This window comes from Peromyscus leucopus, chromosome 4 (genome assembly GCF_004664715.2).
Source record: "Peromyscus leucopus breed LL Stock chromosome 4, UCI_PerLeu_2.1, whole genome shotgun sequence".
Classification (NCBI taxonomy): Eukaryota; Metazoa; Chordata; class Mammalia; order Rodentia; family Cricetidae; genus Peromyscus; species Peromyscus leucopus.
The window spans coordinates 52,885,426-52,901,454 of record NC_051066.1 but is presented as its reverse complement, the minus strand read 5'-3'; the positions used below and the strand labels follow the sequence as shown (position 1 = coordinate 52,901,454).

Below are 16,029 nucleotides of genomic sequence, written 5' to 3'. Positions count from 1 at the left end.
CAACAGCTAGCTTGTCTGCCTGGTTCCACACCTCCAGTAATAATGCAATTCCACAAGGAACTGAACCATTGTCTGAGAAGCCACCCAACAGCCACTGCATCCTTAATGAAGTCACTCACCAAGCACTGGAAAACAGAAGGTGCTTGGAGTGCATCATTAGTTCTGTCAGAAGGATAATTTACACATCTATCTTGTCAAATTTTCTATGGTTTATACTTTGACAATAATCAATCTAAGATACATTTGATTAGTGAACTAGCAAGCAGCGGGGGAGAAGAAGGCATAGCTGTGGCCCCTCATAAACATGTTTGATGAGAGAGTTTAACCCGTTGGTGGCACTGGTCTGTGAACTGCTTCTGCTACTGAGAACAGAAATGGCAAGGCAAGGGGTAGGAAATCATGGCTACCCAAGTAAGGGACCAGAGATCTTTGGTTTTGCTTAGCAAATTAAGCTGACTGTACTGTAGAGTAAGTGTGCAGGGGGAGCCCAGTTTACATACAAGCATCTCCTGAGACTTGAGAATCAGAGTGTAACTGGACACAGCTCTGAGACTCTGGGAGGAACGCTGTAGGGCTGCCTGAGCTGCATCAAGAAATTAAAACAGCACAGGCCTCCACCCAGAGAGGGAAGTGGTTTCCAAGTACAAGACTTTCTTTGTAGAGCTGGACCACAATGTCCTTCAGAAAATCCTTAACTTGCTATGTATTCATCAATTAGAGGTCACACTCATCTTACACATGGGACACATGTGCTAGACACTTATATGGTAGCACCTTAAACATTTACACAGCTCATTATCTGAAAAGAAAAAGTTATCTTTATGTAGCATGTTGTATCGTATCACAAGGGAAGAAGGAATGAAGCTACCAATATTTGCTACAATATTTGCTCCTATGACAACGTCTACACACCTACTATGTAGCAGTCACTCCAGAGAAGCACAGGACATGATAAACTCATGCTTTCATACCACGATTATTGCATGTGTGCTGCTAGTGGCTGTTTGAGACTCTAATGGCAAGGGGCATCTTTTTCTGCTTCAACTAAAAATGGATTTCACATTTGAAGTCTGATTTCCAATTGTGTCTGTGTGGGTATTTAATGAATAAACAGGATTTTTAATGTGTTCTTCTAGGACAGAAAATAGGTTCCAGGGGTGGTTTTTGAAAATCACTTACTTAACATAACTCTGGGATTCAGGGGATACTCTTTTGTAGTGTGATATACAGTGTTAAAAAGGAACAGAGGTCACAGAGATGGCTCAGTGGGTGGCTTGCTCTACAGAAGCAGTGCTGGGTGCAGGCGAAGACAGGCAGGTCCCTGGGGCTTGCTGGCTGCAAGTTGAGAATGGAAGGCAAGTCCTTGTTATGTGAGAGTCTCTGTCTCAAAAACTAAAGTATAGAGTGCATGAGAATAATCCTCAATGTGAACCTCTGGTCTACACACACACACACACACACACACACACACACAGAGGTAAAGGCAAAGTTAGTGGTGTCATATGTAAAAAAATGTGGACGTGATGGCTAGCCTGACCCACAAACATTATCTGGAACTACTCTATGTGGTTTAAGAAACTGGAGACTTAGCAGAAACTACTAAATAATTCTACCTTAAAGGACTAAATCTGGGCCAGCTGAACACAGAGGTCTCTTCTATCTAGATGTATTTAACTTGTTAGTCACAGTTTGATTATAAGGGCAGAAAGACCTTTATAGACTTATAAGGAAGAACAAAATGGGAAGATTAGCACAGTGGTAAAGAGCTGGCCTAGCATGCTACAAGGGTCTAGGTTCAACCCAAACAAGTACTTGGTGGAAGGGAGGAAGAGACAGAGGATGAAGCTGACCAGAAAGAGGAGAAAAGAACCAACTATAAAACAGACCTTTTATTCAGGAGCTTACTGAAGAACAAAGTAGAATTAGCAAAAGCCTGAAGTAACAGTCATTATTACAACAACCACGTCTTGAGAACTAAGTTGTAGGACTTGTCCAGCATGCACAGGCCTGACTTTCATCTCCATCATCACAAAACGAGCAACAACAAATAACTAGTACCCATTCAGCTTGAACCTGTAAGTCAGATTTTAAAAAGAAAATTGGGCCGGGCGGTGGTGGCGCACGCCTTTAATCCCAGCACTCGGGAGGCAGAGCCAGGCGGATCTCTGTGAGTTCGAGGCTAGCCTGGGCTACCAAGTGAGTTCCAGGAAAGGCGCAAAGCTACACAGAGAAACCCTGTCTTGAAAAACAAAAGCAAATAAATAAATAAATAAATAAAATAAAAAGAAAAAGAAAATCGACTCCTTTTTATAGGAGTGCCGTTTTAAATTTTTTGCTCCCTTCCTCTCTCCCTCCTACCTTCCTTCCTTCCATTAATGTATGCTATATGTGCTTCTGTGTGAATGTGGAGGCCAAAAGAGGATGCTGGGTATCTTCCTCTATTCCTTTGAATCTGATGCTCACATGTTCTCAGCTACAGTGGCAGCTAGCAAGTCCTAGTGGTTCTGTCTCTTTCCCACCCAGAACTTGGTTTATAGGAGTATACCAGACACCCAGTTTGTTATATTGGTGCTGGGATCTGAACTCTGGTCCTTGTGATGTGCAGAAAGCACTCTTGATCACTGAGCCATCTCTCTCTAGTCCCCATAAGCTTCTTATTTTTCCATTAATTAGCATGATGAAACTACTACTAGATTAAGTATAGAACTAATGCTGGATGGACATCCAATGTCTTGTCAGATCAAGTTTGGGCACTCTGGGATCTGCCAGGTACTAATGAGAACAGAGAACAATGGACTATCTGACTCTGAGTTACTAAGTAGAGCTAACAAGGCTTCTTAAAGGGGGACTCAACTTAGAAAGGACTCTGACTTACATATCTGCTTGTGCCATAAAGCACATTGTGGTTGGTTGGTTCTGGCAAAACTGTATGCTCAATAAATGCCAGCCAACAGACCTCTACCATGTGGTAACGTTCAGCCTTCAAGAGAATCTGAGTTAGGACTATGACTCTTCATGACTTCGTAAGAGAAACTGAATGCTCAGAGGCCATAATACTATATATATATCTGTGACATCTGCTAATGAAACTTCTGACATTAAGACAAACTGATGAATACCACAGACTTTACAAAAGCAATTAAAATCCAGTGCTGTATGGGTTTTCTCTTATTGCTGACATTTAGAATGCCTGTTTTCTTTCTGTCTTGTTGGTTTTCTGTGATGGGTCTTGACCTTGGGATTGTCCTGACTTGGCTGCCTGAGTGCCGGTGTTACAATCATGTCCGCCATCCACCATGCTTGGCAGCAAGGTCAGTTTGGGGGTTGTTTTGTTTTGTTTTGTTTTAAATGCTAAAGGTTTGTCTACACAGTTTATCTAGTAGCTCTGAATGTTTAAATAGCTCGTTTGAGACTAGAAACTGAAAAGAAATTTTAATAGAGTAAATAGTTCACAAGAACCGGATTCAATCTGTCTTCAGGGCCATCAATCAGTTTGATACACTTGAAATTTAAACCAGAGTAGAACTGAGTGTTTATACAACAGAAACCAAAGCAAGTGAAAAGGTTAAATAAAATGAGACAGATAAAAGTAGAAAAGAATAGAAAATTTTATCTTTCTTGAAGACTAAGAGCAATATTTCATTGTTCTTTGTAATCCTGTTATATAACACACTATCTACCACGTAGTAAGACAGTCAATAAATTTAGTTGAAGTAAAGAACTGAATTACAGCTATTTCTAAGACATTTTAAATATGGCATAGGGATTCAAAAATCTAGTAAAGCAATGTAGTTTCTTTATTTCCTCGATTGTATTCACCCTGTGTTCCCTTTATCTTGGCATTATATCTTGGAAATACCCAGAGCTATTCTGTAGTAGACAGAAGGCATGACACAGAACTCCAAGTTCTCATTTCTTCAAAATCTAAAGAACTCTCTAGACCTCACTGGTGATTCTCCACTACAGTGACTGGTATTTAGCAATGCCTACAGACATTTCTGGCTGTCCTAATGGGGCAATTGGCATTGGCATTGTGCTGGGTAGCTTTATGTCAACTTGACACAAGCTACAGTCATTTGAGAAGAGATAACCACAATTAAGAAAATGCCCCTGTAAGATTGGGCTGCAGGCAAGCCTGTGGAGCATTTTCTTAATTAATTGATGGGGAAGGGCCTAGCCCATTTTGGGTGGTATCATCCCTGGTTGAGCAAGCCAAGGGGAGCAAGTAAGCAAGCAGCACCCCTCCATGGCCTCTACATGAGTTCCTGGCTCCAGGCTCAAGCCCCATTTGAATTCCTTTCCTGACTTCCTTCAGTGATGGACTACAATGTGAAAGTGTAATCCAAATAAAGCATAAGGCCCTTTCCTCTCCAACTTGCTTTCGGTCATGGTGTTTCATCATAGCAATAGCAATGCCTATCCATAAGACAGGCATCTACTGGGTGGGTGTAAGTCATGGATGCTGGTAAACATCCCAAAACTCATAGAGCAGCAACCCGCCAACAAAAAATTATCTGGCCAAAAATGTAAATAATGCCAAGACTGAGGGACCCATGGGTCTCTATGCTTCCGAGTGTTCGACACCCAGGAGCCCAAACAACCGACAGACAGGTGTGCTTTCACTGCCATGACCGACAGACAGGTGTGTTCACTGCCATGACCGACAGACAGGTGTGTTTTCACTGCCATAACTGACAGACAGGTGTGTTCACTGCCATGACCGACAGACAGGTGTGCTTTCACTGCCATAACTGACAGGAAGGTATGATTTCACTGCCAGAACTACCAACTGAATCAGCAATAGCCAGGAGCACAGTCCTGCAGGAAATATTGTAAATATAGACTGTTCATCACAGTGGCCATTAGTTTATATGGAGACACAGAGCATTTGAAATGTGGTTAGTGTAACCAAGGAAGTTAATTGTTTATTTTATTTAATTTTAATTACAGAAATTTAAATAGAATAACAGCAGAAATAAAGTGTACCTAACAGATTTTTTTTTTTTTTTTTTTTGGGTCTGTCTTTTCAAGATAAGGCTTCTCTGTGTAGCCCTGGCTGTCCTGGAACTCAGTCTGTAGACCAAACTTGGCCTCAACCTCATAGAGATCTGCCTGCCTCTGCCTCCTAAGTGCTGGAATTAAAGGTGTGTGCCACCACTGCCCAGCTCTGATATTAAATTTTTAACAGATACCATACTTGAAAATATCAATTAGAATTAATTTTGGTAACCACATGAAACATATTATAAACTGTTAGGTACCTATAAGAATATGATAATGTAATCTGGGAATCCTCACACTAACAACATCTTACTTTTATAAGGGTCTACACGAAAACTGCCAGGAAGGAAAAATTCTCTTTAATGTTCCCCCCATCCAAAAAACCCCCAACCCCATGGCTGTTACTCAAGCCACCGTCCCTCAGGACGGAAGTTACTACAAGTCCAGCACATGGAGGACCTAACAGATACATGCTGTCCCGGCCTTTTGAAGCTGAGCCTAGGTGAGGGGTGGTGAGCAGTGTATTCTCAATCGTTTTCCCTGTGAGCCAAAGTTTGCTGCACCTATGATAGGAATGAAAAGCTGTAATGTTCTGATACATTATGAATTACATTTGTTTTTAACTATCTGTTACTAGAATCTGTTTACATTGCTTCAGTAGAAAAATACTTTATGTAATGCACAAGTTCTGGGAGAAAAAGCCAGCCATAAAGAAACTGAAAATATTACTCAAAAAGCAAAACAAACTTTTTGCTCTCATGGTGGTCTGATGTAAAGTCACTGTTGGCCACACTACTTAGCTGCTGGCTATCAGAGGACATGGCTTTGACACTGGTACAGTCAAGATGCTGGGCAGCTTTGTCTCAGAAGCATCCATGTATTACCTGTCTCTAGCCTCTTCCCTCGCCCTGATTCCTAGAAACCACTAATCGTTTCTCAAGTGGTTTGTCATGTCAAAGCTGTTACAGAATCATAAAGGCAAGAGGCCATGGAGACTGGCTTTGTTACACTCAGCACAGTCCCACAGAGATGAAGTCAAGTACAGTCAATAATTTATTCCTTTTTGTTACTGAGTAGCATATTCCAGAACATGGATTAGCAGGATTTATTTAGCCACACAGAGGCTAAAAGATATCCAGGCTGTTCCACCTTCATCTTTTTACAGTTGAGACCAGTTAACCAAGTTTCCTTTTTATGGACAATGCTTTTGGATCCAGTCCAAGAATTCTTTGCCTGGCTCTAGACCTGAAGACTTTCTCCTATGCTTTTTTCTAATAGTTTTAGAGTTTATCATTATCTATTTAGGGTTAATTTCTGTATAAAGTAAATTTAAGTCAATGTTCTTTTGTACGTACAGTTGCATGCATGTGTGCTTACAGATGTACAGCTGTTCTAACATCATTTCCACTGAAGTGTTCCTGTCAAAATAATTTGGGCCCAGGTATGTAGCCCAAGTTCTGTGTTCTCTATTCTCTTCCATATATCTAACACTACAGTCTTGGTTATTGAAGCTATATATAATAAGGCTGAAAATCAGAAAATCTTTTTTTTCTTTTTTTCAAAATTATTTGTTATCTAGTTCTTCTGTTTTATCATATAAAAATTAGGATAATCTTTCCTAGATCCATAAGAAACTCTGCTAAAAGCTAGGCGGTGATGGTGCACACCTTTAATCCCAGTAGTCAGGAGGCAGAGGCAGGCAGATTTCTATGAATTTGAGAGCAGCCTGGTCTACAAAGTGAGCTCCAGGAGAGCCAGGGCTACACAGAGAAACTCTGTCTCAAAAAACAAAAAACAGGGCTGGAGAGATGGCTCAGAGGTTAAGAGCACTGACTGCTCTTCCAGAGGTCCTGAGTTCAATTCCCAGCAACCACATGGTGGCTCACAACCACCTATAATGAGATCTGGTGCCCTCTTCTGGCCTATAGGGACACATGCAAGCAGAACACTATACATAATAAATAAATAAATCTTTAAAAAGAAAAAAACAAAACACAAACAAACAAAAAACCCTCACTAAAATTCTAATAGAAAATGTGTTAAAAAGACAGTTTGGGTGCTGTGTCTGGTAGCAGGAGAAGATGGCGGTTTCCACAGACAAACTATGAAAACAGAATATATAGCCTGAAAGTAGAATGTGGATCTAAATACCCAGAAGCTCCTCCATCAGTTAGATTTGTAACAAAAATTAATATGAATGGAATCAATAATTCTAGTGGAATGGTGGATGCACGAAGCATACCAGTTTTAGCAAAATGGCAAAATTCCTATAGCATTAAAGTTGTACTCCAAGAGCTAAGACATCTAATGATGTCCAAAGAAAATATGAAGCTTCCACAACCACTGGAAGGACAGACGTACAACAACTGATTTTAGTGGATCTCAAACTTGTCTTAAATCAACAACCTTCTACTCATGTTAATGTCTTGATTAAGTATCACCATGCAAAATACCCACACATTAAGGAAAAGAATTCCAGCTGGTAAACATGACCTGGACAGTTGTAAGAATATATTTAATATATGTACACCTATTATGTTTTCAGGTAACAAGAGAAGTGCAGCACATTTTTTCTTTCTCTTCTTAAAGCACTGTCATTTAAACATGAGCCTGAAGTATTCAAAGTGAATTCAGGTTTTCAAGACAAAAGCATGACAAACGAGTGTCAGATGGCAGTGAAACCTTTGTCTCAAGAAGGAGAACAGAACTGGCATGCTTTATCATCGTCCTTAGACCACAGCGAACTGTTTAAAGTAGCAGCCATAATGAGTAGTCACAACTGTGCTCACTCTTGAAGCGGTGCGGGTGTGGGTGCTGATGGCATCAAAAATAGCTTCAGGATTGTTTTGATACCTGTATTTATAATAAAAAGATGTTTGGGGGGTATTGATGAATCTCTGTTAAAAGCTGTTCCCGTTTGTTACATGTAACAGACATGATAAATATTTGTTTACAGTCTCTGTTTAATAAAACATGCTTAGAAGTTTTAAGTGAAGTCAACAAAAAAAAAAAAAAAAAAAAAAAAAAAAAAAAAAAAAGACAGTTTGGACAGAACTGACATTTTTACCATGTAGTCTTTCCCATCAATACAGGAACAGGAATTTGACTTCCATTTATTTATATATGACTTCTTTGGTTTCTTCCGTTAGCATTCTTTAACTTTTAGAATAAAAACAAACAAAAAACCTATGTATATTTTCTTAGATTGAAGCCTATTTATTTTACTAGATTCACATTTATTTCAATTTTTAGTAGTTGTGAATATTGTTATGTTAACATTTGTTGTTAATTTTTATATGGAAATTTGTATTCTGTGTTCTTGCCCACTCTGTCTTTGAATATTCTCTGGGATTTTCAAGACAGAGGATCATGTAATGGCCGAAAAGGAACAGTTTATTTTCCTTTCTTCCCTTTTTCCTTCCTCCCTCCCTCCCTCCCTTCTTACCTCCCTCCTACTTTCTTCTCTACCTTCTATTTCACACTACAGGTTCTGAACAGATGCTCTTCTCGACCACTTTTACTTCAAGCATTTCTGATAAGACCACTTTCTGCTCTGACCACGAGGGAGAAGAAATTTGGTAACAGCTTTGATTTGCTTAGACACCAATATTTCAACTAACATTGGTAAACTCACTCAGGGTATTTGCTTACTGCCAAAGGACTTGAAGAACAATTTCAGAAAATGGGTGACTTAAAATCCTAAGCCCAAGTTCAAGTTAAGTCTGTGGCTGACACAAACTGTGCTGTTTAACCAGCACATCAGCTGCAGATGAAGAGCTATAGACGGTAAGCAGACTCCCTATTTCCTTCAGCCTCAAGTCCCAGACTACATCTGTCTTCTCTGATACACAAAACCCGAGTTAAAATAGCTCCATTTATCACAGCATGATTGTAGGCAGACAAACCAGCCTGTCTGTTTCCAGATAGTGAAAGCAACTGTTATTAATCACAATTATAGGCCAAACCCTCCAAGAGAAATTGCATCAATATTCTCTACTACTGGAACTAAAACAAAACAAAAACAACAAAAACCAAACAAACAACTAAACCAACTGTCATGACACTGCCTGAAAGTCAATAAAGAAATATGCTACTGAGGCCAGCTTCAATGTTCAGTTCAGGAGGAAATGAGGGAAACCCTTTATACATATTAAAAAATAGTGGTCTCTCAAAAGCTTTATTAGAAAGCCTAGCAGCACAATTAAACATGTTATTTAAATTTTGGATTAAAAACACCTCTGCTTTATAAAACTATAATAGCAATGGGCATTTGAAAATTTCAAATTAAATGATTGACTTCAGAGAAGCTACCACAAAAATAGACATTTTGCTACAGCCAATTTAACTGCCGGTAATGTGAAAGAAACTTATTTTTCTTTGATGCATATTTTAAGAGACCTATAGAGTAAGACCTCTAAGCTATACGTGAAAATTTTAGTCAGACCCCCTTAAATGTACACCTCTTTTCCAAATAAACTGCAACCCACTCTTCAGTGGTTGGTGCAAAAGATGAAGAAAATAAAGCAGAGTTCTACCTGGTACTCTCCTACTACTTGAAAAGTACACACTATAATGTTTCAGCATCTACATGCAAGGTGCGTTAGATGCTGTACATGCATCACAGCTATATCCTATAAAGAACCTATGAGGTGGTGAACTCTTGGATTGCAGTTGAGGACAGCTGCAGCTCAGAGAACCTGCTTCCCTAGGATCAGTAAATTTGGAGTTAAAAGTTCAATATATATTTGATTTCAAAGACTACATTCCTTTCCTATTTATAGCACCCTAAACTTATATGTACGCGCGCGCGCGCATGTGTGTGTGTGTGTGTGTGTGTGTGTGTGTGTGTGTGTGTGTATCACTCAATGCAGTCATAATTTTGACCACATATTAGAATATGTGCATGTGTCTACATGCACATGTGTGGTGCTTGGGAATGAACCTAGGACCTTCTGCATCTGAGGTAAATGCTCACCATCCAAATATATTCCAAACATCCTTCTAATCTTCATCTTGAGACAGGATCTCAATATAAATTGCCAGGAAAGACCTGAACTACCTCAATAACCCAAGAATGACATGTGCTTATGATCTTCCTTGAATATAGGATCATATTAATCATAAAAAAGACTCAGTTTATTTTACAATACTTCTGTGAAAGTGTGTTAGCAGAGTCACTTACTCAGCAAAATGCACTAACATGCCTACTCTGCATATTACTGAGTGCTCCTCCTATGTGCAGTTCATATTTTGTCTTAAAGCAGACAGTGCCCTCCTGTAATCCTTGTCCTTCGGGAAGAACTCCGTGGAGCAGTCACTTGTGTTCTGGGGACTGGAGAACAGAATATGATCACAGAACTGTCACTGAACAAATGGGAAACAGTAAAAACTATACAAGTGAAGCAGGGAACATCTCTAGGAAAGTGACATCTTTACTGGAGACCTAAATGACCAGGTAAAGGGAGCCATGCAAACATCTATGAGGGGATCAGCAGAAAACGAGGGAAGAGCATGAGCCACGAGGGAAAAGAGGTGAGGTCTAGGAAATGGCAGGAAAAATGGATCAGAGATAAGGACAGGGAGAGGGATGGATGGACACACCACTGCATCCTTGAAGGCCTGAGAAGGGGTCTGGGTTTTGTTCTGAATGTGAAGAGACAACCTGAAATGACTCCCAGGCAGTAAGAAATTTGAAAATGTGTCTTTCAATGCAGCAGCCTCTAAATTTAGTATGGAATCCAGCCTTGCCACATTCTACTTCAAGCCAATAAATGGAATTTTTCAATGTGTGAAGTCTTTAAACAAATAAAGATCTTTAATCCTAAAATATACACAAATTGTACAAGTAGTTTTACTGTAAGTGATAATATAATGAGAATGGCCCACACAGACTCAGACATTTGAACACTCGGTCCTCAGCTAGTGGAATGTTCAGGAGAGAGTAAGAGGCATGGCCTTGTTGGAGGAGGTGTGTTTCTGGTGGTGGGCTGTGAGGTTTCAAAGGTCCACGCCATTCCTAACATCTCTGTCTCCTGGTTGTGTTTCAGAATGTAAGCTCTCGGCTACTGCCATGCCTGCCTGCTGCTGCCATGCTCCCTGCTATGGTGGTCCAACCCTCTCACACTGCGAGCCCCAAGTAAACTCTTTCTTCTATATGTTGCCCTGATCACGGTGCTATCTACAGTAATAGAAACAATAACTAAGACACTGTAACATGAACTGCCCTGTACTGTTTCAGTACCTGATACTGAAATGTTAGATGCCCACAATTAGGAAATGACTTACAGGAAAGATCTACTAAGAATAATACCTATAATGAAGAAATTAAAACTGTGATTCCCTTCTGGGGCACTTGTTTAACAGGTAATTATCTTAGATAATGTGGAAATTAAAGAAAAGGAGGATTTATAGTCTTAAAAGAAGACTAATACACAGTGTTTCTTTTCAAAGGCAGTCAATTTCAATCTTCTTAGATTTGAAATCATTTCACATAATTTAGGCTTCTTGGTGTAAGGACAGGGACAGGGAGGAGCGAAGCCTTACACCAGTGACAACAGCTTAGTCTTGGATCCCACTGGACACAAGGATAACAGCTGCTCAGCACAAGTTGAAGAGGGCAAGGGAGATTAAGTCCCACAGCCCCTGAAACTTAACACTTTCCTTCACCTTCTGCCCCTCTCACAATCAGGCATTTGTTGTGTCTGTGGCTGTCTGGACAGGGCAGTCTGAAGTGCGGGAGACTACACTAACAGCAGTGAGCGTGGCACGACCATACCAGTTTTGATCAGCAGTTTCTGAATGTACCACTGATTCTCCTGGGCCAACCGTGTAACCGCCTTGAGGAGAAGGAAAATCTGAAATTCTCTAGCCTAGTTGGCCAGTAATATTTATATGCAGAAAACACATTACACAAGATTAAAGGCATTAAGTATACTTTGTATCAAAAAACAATATCTAAGGGCTAGAGAGGTAGCTCAGCTGTAAGGTCTGGGGCTCAGTCTCTATCACAAACAAAACCCACAGGGAGTAGTTATATACTTTACTTTGAGACCAAGGATTGATAAATCAATATATTACAGGGTAAGGTTTACACTTTTCCCAACTATTGCTTATTGATTTACTTGTGGTACTGGGTAATCTATATAATATACACACATAATATATTAATATACTATACATACACACAACTTTTATACCTTTCACAAATAAAACCAAGTTTCAAGTCTATATGCAGCAGAGTCTAGTCACTTTTTCTGCAGTGAGTGCTATAAAGGTCAGCACAGCTGTGCTCCAGAGACAGCAGCCCTCAGCATCTGAGAAGCAACTGCAGCGTGTCTCCCTTTGGGTACCTTGCGGAGGCCCACAAAGGTTTCCTGGTGAGATCTGAGCTTGTTTTACCCAGCAGAGCTGCATTAGAGGATTGCTTGACCATGTGCATGGTTACCAGGTGATTGGAAGGGTCTGTACTTGGCTGAGCTAGGGGGAGGTCTTTGCTCCACCCTTTGGCACTCCTATAAACAGACCTTTAGAAGAGACAGGAGGGGCTGGTGGATAAGGACCCAGGCCCTCCCGAGGCTATCCTGTGTTTCTATCTGTCTCTCTCCCTTCTATCTTCTATCTAAATCTTGTATCCCTCACTCCTCAAGAGTATTCTGGGGTAAAATGTGAGAGCCGGTCTCCTAGGTGGCCTCCACAGTACCTCACAGGCAGCCACGCCCACGAAGGCCTGTATATCCTCACAGTTGCAAAAGAGCGAGCCACTGACCACAGAAAGGCTACCAACATGGCTCTCCTCTGCACTGCTTCAGTCACTTGCTCACCTTCAATCTTGGCAAAAATTTTCACACTACAAAACGTGAGTGAACCAAGACCATCATTCCACAATCAAGGAAACAGCCCATTTAATAACCAGTTCTCTAAATGACAGTCAACTGCGGGCACCCTCTCTACAGCAGCCATCCTCACACTGTTCCCTCTTTCAGATTTACCATAACACACATCTTACAGTCCCTGATTTAAAGAAGGTGTAAGGCCCAGAGGCATACCTCAGCTTTCAATTCCACCCGAAACATTGCCAGTGCCCATTTTCTCCTTTCTTCAGTTGTCATTCTAACATCCACTAGCATCCCTGAGAGACCCTGCCTCAGTGAATGAGGTACCCATCAAGGAAGATTCCCACCCAGCCTCAGGTATCCACATCCATGAGCACACATGTGCACTCACACACGTAAGCAAACACACATACTCACACATGCGTGCACACACACACACAAGCAAACACACACACAAAAGAGAGAGGAAAAAAACTTCTAAAGGAAAGAGTATATTCAGGAAAAAAAGACAAAGGATGAATTTATCCACTCTAATGTTCATTAGACAACCTATTCAACTAATTTTGAGGGTTAAGAAAAAAAAAGATATTAAAGATGAAACTGATGTAGCAGTCTCTGAATTATCTTGCATCTCATTAATTTGCATCATCGATCTTTTCCAGCCCTGCCTGTAAGAATGTTTTGTTGAAACAGGCACTCTACAGTACACCCCTTCTCCATCAAAATTCTTCCAATATCTCTCTATACACACAGAGGCAGGGTACATCAGGTATTTCTTGGTCCTAGTATATAGCAACACACAGAAAAAAAATCATTTTCTTCCTGTACCCCAACTTTTCAGCAAGCAAATGCAAATGATTTGAACACAAACGGACTGCATCTTAGATAATATAGTTCTAAGGGAAGTCAAAAAGGACAAGAGGCACATGGAGAGTCCAGGACAGGCTAGGAGTTTAATTTTTAGGTGATTATTTGTCCTCATGCAACTCCCTAATTTTTTAATTTTTTCTAAGCATAAAATTACAAAAATACATCATAACTAATTTCTGTTATAGAGAACCTGTGCATAATCTCAAAAACTACACTCTTAATAACAGAATGTTGTTTAACCTGTACAAGACTGTATCTTACAACTGCATTCTACTACTTTTCCTAAGCTTATTAAAATTCCTGTCAATTAATTTGCTGAGTTTGGGCAGGAACAAATACCTTTCAATATGTACAACTGTTGATCATCTGTACTCCAATAGTGGCTGGAAAAGATTATACAGGTTTTGTTTTTCTTTCCTTTCTTTAAAGCTTTGGCTGTTATGGTCAAATACCTCCCAGGTAAGATAATCTGCTCTCTAGTAACATGAGGTCTCTGAGAATTAGGAAAGTTGATAGGCTCCACACCAAGGCAGGCTTATCAAACCAAACACTCTGTTGGCTATAACACAATCTACCTACCTTGATCACAGTTATTCTAAGAGCATAAAAATGTTTCCGGAATCTCAAGTACTCTCAAATTACTCATGTGATGACTCTCCCCGGGATTTTACAAACCAAATATATTTAAAAGCAGGAATATTAGAAATTCTATACCACCCCCTTTAAAAATACCTCCATGGTGATGTGACAGGCTCCCTCCATTGGCAAGGATTTCATCTCTAGCAGCCGCCTGTAAATGGAAACAACACAAAATGTTGCTGCTACTTGAATTTCATTTTGGAATGGCTAACATTTATTGACTTCTCCCCAGATGCCCAGAAAGGTACCAAGCAATTTGCTTGAACTCTTTCATTTATTTCTACTACACAGCCAGAAGCACTCTTATGGAGAACATCTCTTAGTTCAATCACATAGGATAAATTATTTGTAGTTCTACACACATATCTAAGAGGAAACGGAGGACCAGAGGGAAGGAGGAAGAAAGGGAGGAAGAAAAAAAGAACCCCAAGTTCCCATTTTGTCCCCTTGTTTAACCTCCTCACATGCTAAGTCCTAACTATTCTTATGGCATACACCTGGGTTGAAAGATAAACATATAACAAAATACAGACAGCATGTACAGTGAAGGGTGATGGAACCTGGGGCTGCCTCGGATCTTTCTGTTTCCTTTCTTCCCTACTTAAGCCCTGGCCTGCTTCTAACTTTTTTTTTTCTTTTAATTGAAAAAAATTTTAAGTTAGTATACAAAATGATGGGTTTCATTATGGCTTTTCATGCATATATTTAATTACATTTTCTATTCTTAATGATTTGCTAATATTTAACAGCCACAAGGTGAATACCTCCTGTGCCTTGAGCTTCTCAGACATACTCATGTCTATAAACCTATCAATGGTGGCTGAGGTGGGAGACTGCCCAGGTGGAACATATGGACCACACCTATTGCAAAAGACTTTGCGGACACCATCAGGACCTGGGAGCCGGTGTTTCTCATAGTCATAAATATGCTAGCCCCTGCTCAAGAGCTTAACATTTCTGATACATCACTTCAAATAAAACAGCTCCATGAGATCAGGAATTAAGCGAGCAACAGAGCTGAGAAAATAGAAATAATTTCAATGTGTAGACTCCAAGGACGCTTTGTTTGTTTTGTGCTGAGAGGAAGCTATGCAGCCCTGGCTGGCCTGGAACTCACTGTGCAAACCAGGCTGCCCCTCCCCCAAGCCTGCTGCAGCCCTCCTGCCTCCACCTCCCCTATGCTTGAAATACAGGTGTGTACTGCCATGCCCGGCTAAGCGAGAAATTTTCACAGTCAAGCCGAAGAGAATCAGATACACTCAAACCTCTGGGCAGGTGAGATTCCTCAGTGCATAAGGGTATTTGCTGCCCAGCCCGACCACCTGAGTCTTATCCCCGAGACCTGTATGGTGGAGAGAAACAGCCAACTCCCCCAGGTTATCCTCTAACCTCCACTTGTGTGGCATTGTATACATGTACCTGTACACACACACACACACACACACACACACACACACACACACACACACAAAGAATATACTTAAACTTCTGAAGAGATGATAGATATCATTGGTAGGCACATAATTAACTTAAAAAACTAGGGCACCTGTGTGTCTAAAAGATACATCTACTATGGATTCTTCTAGTTTAGTGGAGGAAATCTATGTTGCTTCTTAAGAAGGAATACAGCAGTCAACACCCGAGTCTATAAAAACCAGCAGCTGAAGGTTACTTAAGAAATGTAATT

General features: G+C 40.4%; 2 protein-coding genes across 2 annotated transcripts in view; one reads left to right on the top strand and one right to left on the bottom strand.

The window, feature by feature from the left end:
• The window catches only part of Agps (alkylglycerone phosphate synthase), a 105,148-nt gene that overhangs the window by 5,505 nt on the left and 83,614 nt on the right, over positions 1 to 16,029 (bottom strand). The window contains exon 19 of the mRNA XM_028880606.1: positions 14,436 to 14,493. Within this exon, the coding sequence (XP_028736439.1) occupies positions 14,436 to 14,493 (58 nt within the window). The remainder of the gene's footprint in view (positions 1 to 14,435; positions 14,494 to 16,029) is intronic.
• Positions 7,045 to 7,618, top strand: LOC114700817 (ubiquitin-conjugating enzyme E2 variant 2-like; the record flags this gene model as incomplete). Its single annotated transcript, XM_037204892.1, has 1 exon — positions 7,045 to 7,618. A coding segment is annotated over one exon (327 nt), but the record flags the coding sequence as incomplete, so codon positions are not given.